General features: G+C 42.2%; 1 protein-coding gene across 1 annotated transcript; it reads left to right on the top strand.

The window, feature by feature from the left end:
* Positions 1–404: 404 nt before the first annotated feature.
* LOC101521327 (transmembrane protein 120B-like) lies at positions 405–1,769 on the top strand. Its single transcript, XM_036493138.2, is given in 1 exon segment — positions 405–1,769. A coding segment is annotated over 1 exon segment (1,020 nt). The 5' UTR covers positions 405–474; the 3' UTR covers positions 1,495–1,769.
* Positions 1,770–5,847: the final 4,078 nt, after the last annotated feature.

Below are 5,847 nucleotides of genomic sequence, written 5' to 3'. Positions count from 1 at the left end.
GAAATACAGAAGACATCAGGGCCCAGCACGGTGGCCTTAGTGGTTAAAGTCCTTGCCTTCAACACTACGGGATCCCATATGGGTGCTGGTTCTAATCCCGATGGCCCCGCTTCCCATCCAGCTCCCTGCTTGTGACCTGGGAAGGCAGTCCAGGATGGCCCAAAGCCTGGGGACCCTGCACCCACGTGGGAGGCCTGGAGGAAGTTCCTGGCTCCTGGCTTTGGATCGGCTCAGCTCTAGCCGTTGCGGACAGAAGGTCTTCCTCTTTGTCTCTCCTCTCTGTATATCCACTTTTCCAATAATAAAAAAAGAGGACATTAGTACTTATGTCTTCTGTGTGGGAACCAGAGGAGTCTCCCTGCTTTACACACTCCCATCTTTTATAAAAGTTTCATTTGGTGGGGTGTGCTTGCTGGCTAGTGGGGCCACGCTGTGGGAGCAGCCACAGCCGTCGCCACCTTGCACCACTGCACCATGTCCGGGCAGCTGGAGCATTGCGAGTGCGAGTGGCACGAGCTGGAGGGAGAATTTCAGGAATTGCAGGAGACACACTGGGTCTACCGGCAGAAGCTGGAGGAGCTGATGGCCCTGCAGGCCTCCTGCAGTGGCTCCATCAGCAAGCGGAAGAAGCGCCTCAAGGACCTGAAGCACACCCTGCAGAGGTACAAGCACCATGCCAGTCAGGAGGAGGTGCAGCTGGTCCAGCAGATGAGTGCCAACATCAAGGAGAGACAGAATGTCTTCTCCGACATGGAGGCCTACCTACCCAAGAAGAACGGGCTGTAATTGAACTTGGTCTTCGGAAATGTGAACGTGACCCTTCTCAGCAACCAGGCCAAATTTGCCTACAAGGACGAGTATGAGAAGTTCAAGCTCTACCTGACCATCATCCTGCTCCTGGGCACCGTGGCCTGTCGATTTGTCCTGCACTACCGGGTGACGGACGAAGTGTTCAACTTCCTGCTGGTCTGGTACTATTGCACCCTCACCATCCGGGAGAGCATTCTCATCAGCAATGGCTCCAGAATCAAAGGCTGGTGGGTGTCTCATCATTATGTTTCCACATTCCTGTCTGGGGTGATGCTGACCTGGCCTAACGGACTAATCTACCAGAAGTTTCGGAACCAGTTTTTAGCATTTTCCATTTTTCAGAGCTGTGTCCAGTTCCTACAGTATTACTTCCAGCGAGGCTGCCTGTACCTGCTGCGTGCCCTGGATGACAGGAATCACCTGGATCTCACCGTGGAAGGGTTCCAGTCCTGGATGTGGCGGGGCCTCACCTTCCTACTGCCATTCCTGTTCTGTGGCCACTTCTGGCAGCTCTACAATGCTGTGACACTGTTTGAGCTCTCCAGCCATGAGGAATGCAGAGAATGGCAGGTATTTGTACTGGCTCTCACCTTCCTCGTCCTCTTCCTGGGCAACTTCCTGACCACACTCAAAGTCGTGCATGCCAAACTCCAGAAGAACAGAAACAAGATGAAGCAGCCGTGACCTTCACTGGACTGTCTTGTTCCCTAGGCTGGGAGGCCACGCTGCCTGGCTGGGGACAGCACAGTGTTAACCCCAGCCTCCTATTTATGACATATTTAAGACTGGGCCTTTTGGCTTCCCTGGGCTCTGTAGCCTCCTTGCCACCCATGGCTGTGGCCTGTCAGTCTTTCCAGGGTGGGGCCCCACTAGTCTGCTGCTGGCTGTGTCCTGGGCCCGGGACTGCCCTGCCTCTGCTGTAAGCCCCCGCCATATGGGGTCCCTTTGGGTCCTCAGAGAACCTCTGTCCACCTCAAAAAAAAAAAAAAAAAAACAAAAAAAACCTTTCATTTGATTTGAAAAGCAGAGATGTTCTACTGCTAATTTACTCCTCAACTGCCTACAGCAACCAGGAAAGCGCAAGGCCAAAGTGGGAGCCACTAACTCAATCTGAATTTTCCACTTGACTGACAGGGACTCAGGTTCTTGAATCATCATCCAGTGCCCTGCAGAATGCACAGTAGCTTGAAGCTAGAACTTAATGCAGTGGAGCTAGCACTGCAACTTTAATTTTGGTATGGGATGTTGTCATGCAAAGAAGACTCTTAACCACTGCAACTAATACCTACTTTTGCCCATCTTCTATTGATTTTGTATCTCTTGTCTATCTTAGTGTATTTGAACTCAGTAAAAAGTAGTCTGGGAAATATGGATTTTCTCTGATGTACATTCTTTATAGTTGTACCACTTTCATTAATTTGAATGAGGGTTTCAATTATTCTCATTCGCTTTTTTTCTTTTACATCTCATGTGCACATTTTGTGTTACATCTGAGAATGGGAACTGATGACATCAATGTTTACTTCTGAAAGATCAATGCAGTATATTTGCATAAATTGATGCGTGTTATAGAGGATGAGGTAGATCTTTGACATTTATTAGGACTGTGATAGGAAACTTCTTGCTTTTGTTAATACTTAAAATAACATATAATTATATAACCATTGTACATAAGTGGAAATGTGTCTTTATGACCACATGCACTCTGCCATTCAGAAATATCCCTTCAAAATGTTCAGATGGATTGGGAATTCTGCTAGCTTCACTTTGTCTAGATGCTTTTACTGGAGATTGCGCCTGAACTGAACATTTTGCCTGGCACAACTCACACATACAACTCATACTTACAACTTAGTTGAAGTAGTATCGCCTCTATCTCTTATGGAAGATTTGTTGTTCCTGCTTCATTTAAGTTTCCTCTTCTTGGTAAACTCTTGTTACATGAAATGAATCTATGGCAAGCCTTTTGAGAAAGACTGATTAGGAAGTAACTGTCATGAAGGATTAGCAAGTGGCAAATAAAACTATTCTGTTTTTACAGCAGATATTGATTAAACCAGTGACCAGTGAGGTATCAAATGCATATTCTTGGAACCTTCAAGCCTTATAGAGCTTTAGAGTTTGCAGATATGAATGAATTAAGGATTTGAGATTGGAAGATTATTCTGAATTATTGGGATAGGTCCTAAATGCAATCACAAGAATGCCTGTGAAAGAGGTAAAGGAAAACTAGACAGAAGAATACAGCGTGACTACAGATATGGAGATTGTAGTGATGCAGTCACAGCTGAGGGACACAGCCATGGGCAAGAGAAGGACTTTGCCCCAGAGCCTCCAGAGGAGCATGGCCCTGCCACCAGGTGCAGACTTCTGGGGTCCAGAACTGTGCAAGATTGATTTTTGTTGTTTTAAGTCACATAGTCTGAAAAATCATTAATAGCAGTCAAAGAAAACAAGTAGTTTTGAAAAACTGTTTAGTTTAGGAATTTTGATGACATTTCTCTATCATTTTCTTGTTTCCGGTGAGTTTATCTGAAATCCAAAAGTCATTTGATGAAAAGACTTTGAGTTAGCAAAAAGGGAAAAAGGAAATACTTTGGGTTTAAATCTATATACCCTCCTCCTTGACTACTGTGACCTTGAGGTCTTCTGTTTTTGCTGGTGATCTAAAATGCCATGATGTGTCTCTGACAAGAACCTGTTTTCAAAAGTTATATGAATCTCATGTAGTACATGCTGGGATGATAACTGCCTTTGTGAAGAAATCTACAGGATACCGTATCGACTACATGGCCTTCTAGAGATTTGCTACTCAGAGTTTCTGTGCTAAATCCTAGGTGGATCACAAGCAGAGCTTGCTTAAACACTGCATTCCATTGATAGAATAGCATTGTTGGCCCAGCATGCCATACCAAATAAATGAACTATTCATGTTAACCACGAAAGCAACAAATAATATTACCTTGATCAAATCTTTCAAAGGGATAATGATTAAATGACATCTGATGTTTTCTAAGAGGTGTGAGAAACCGATTTGCTTTTGATAAGCCTGTGTTACCAATAGATTGATGCATACCAATCACCCACTTTATTAATTACCTTAGCAATTTAGGCAGCAATGATTTGTATGAAATATTCTTTCTTCATGCAGGCTATGCAGTGAGCTAATTCATTGCTGTATGAATTATGTATCCTAAGTCAAATGCAAGGGTGAATAAAAAAATGCGACCAAGGTCATTTTCTCTAAAGAGAACCACAGTGACTACCTGCCTTTTAAGACAGATTTTGCTCCTTTGTTCATGTGTACATCAAGTTCAAAGTAATGAACAAATTCTAAAGTCACAGTCTATAAACCAATGTATACATCCAATCTTTAGTGTTTTGCAGTCAAAGTCTGTAATTAATTTGGTAGAGTTAAGAACCAGAAATGGCATATGGGTGCTTTAGATTATGTTCTGAGTATGCCAGATCCCATCAAATTTGCCTGCGGTTTATTTACACTCAACATGTGCTTCATAAAAGAACATTTTAATTAGATGAAGGACCTTCTTTTACTAAGTGCAGCCTGTTTGGCATTTCAGATGAGGATGAAGGACAGTTCTGAAGAGTCACTACCAATTATCATCAGACTAAGAGAAGGGAGTAGTTTATGCATTCTAGAGGTTGTGGGGAGGCGAGGAGCTACAGTATATGTGTGGTGCTGTACCAGATTTCAAATGAAAGTTCTTAATTTGGAGTAAAGATTTTTGGTGTTCAAGTAGCTTAGTTTGAATGATTATTTTATTGTTCATATGATATGTGACTTTAGACACCATATTCCTTCTCCATCTCAGTTTTCTTTACAAAAATGGGCACAATAATATATTACTTGCATGGTTATTTTAAACATAAACATGGCTGTAAAAGCAAGTCTTATCAGTAACAGCCTAACAGTACCTTAATTCCTATAAAGCAAAGCACACCAAAAAAAGAATTCCTTGGCTTATAAGTAACATGTCAGATTTTTAAGATATATTTTCAAATTTTAATTTTTCATAATACAATTTCATAGGCTCAGAAATTTCCCCTTTTCACCATTTCAAATTACTCTCCTTTCCAATGTTTTCCCCCGCATTGTTACAATAGTATAGTGCTTCAGCAATAGTCATAAGTCCATCATTCTGATATTTAATTGTACCATGACATTGTAGGTATAGACAACAGCAGCATGTCCAGCATCCTATTGTCAAGATATATTTAGCAGTTTCATTGGGAGCCCATCTTTTTATCTGTGAGTAGAGATGCGCACTGTATTGTATCTTCACTTCTTGATGTGACAGTCTCCCTTATATATTATTTAGCCATGAAAAAGAACAAAATTCTGCCATTTAAAACAAAATGGTGCCAACTAGAAAATGCTATGTTCAGTGCAATAAGCAATCCCAAAGGAAAAGCATCGTGTTCTCTCTGATATAAGGCAAACTTCACACAAAATACAAGATCAATAGATGTATAGATAGGCATGTATATACATATATTTGTGTCAGATTTTTAAAGCAACTGTCCTATTTGCTACTTCAAGTCATCCAAAAATGGCTACTAAACCAAATTACTCTGTGTCTCTAAACCGAATAAACATTTCTTAATATTTTCCATATTCAGAGAACTATTCTTGAGACTAAGCAAATAACAAAAGACATACTTCTCAGGACACACCATAGAACATCCACAGTATAGCAAAACACACTGGAGCTGTGATGGATAGCATGCATGCTGTGATTTCCCACTGGGGCACAGATGCCTCCGACAAGGGGAATTAATCACAAACTCCTCAGACCAGTGTTTCTTGCTTTCATGCAGATAGCAATCACCTGAGGGACTTGTTAAAAATGCTGATTCTGGTTCAGTAGGTCTGGGATTCAGCCTGAAGTCTCTGCAGTTCTAACAAGCCTCCTGGTGACATAGCGCGACTGGTCCATGGATCACAACTACAACTACAAAGCCTAATGCGTTTCATGCCCAGCTACACATAGACTCACCTGAAGACAGACATTTTTC

The sequence above is a fragment of the Ochotona princeps genome, chromosome 5, assembly GCF_030435755.1.
Source record: "Ochotona princeps isolate mOchPri1 chromosome 5, mOchPri1.hap1, whole genome shotgun sequence".
NCBI lineage: Eukaryota > Metazoa > Chordata > Mammalia > Lagomorpha > Ochotonidae > Ochotona > Ochotona princeps.
This window is presented reverse-complemented; position numbering and strand designations above follow the sequence as displayed.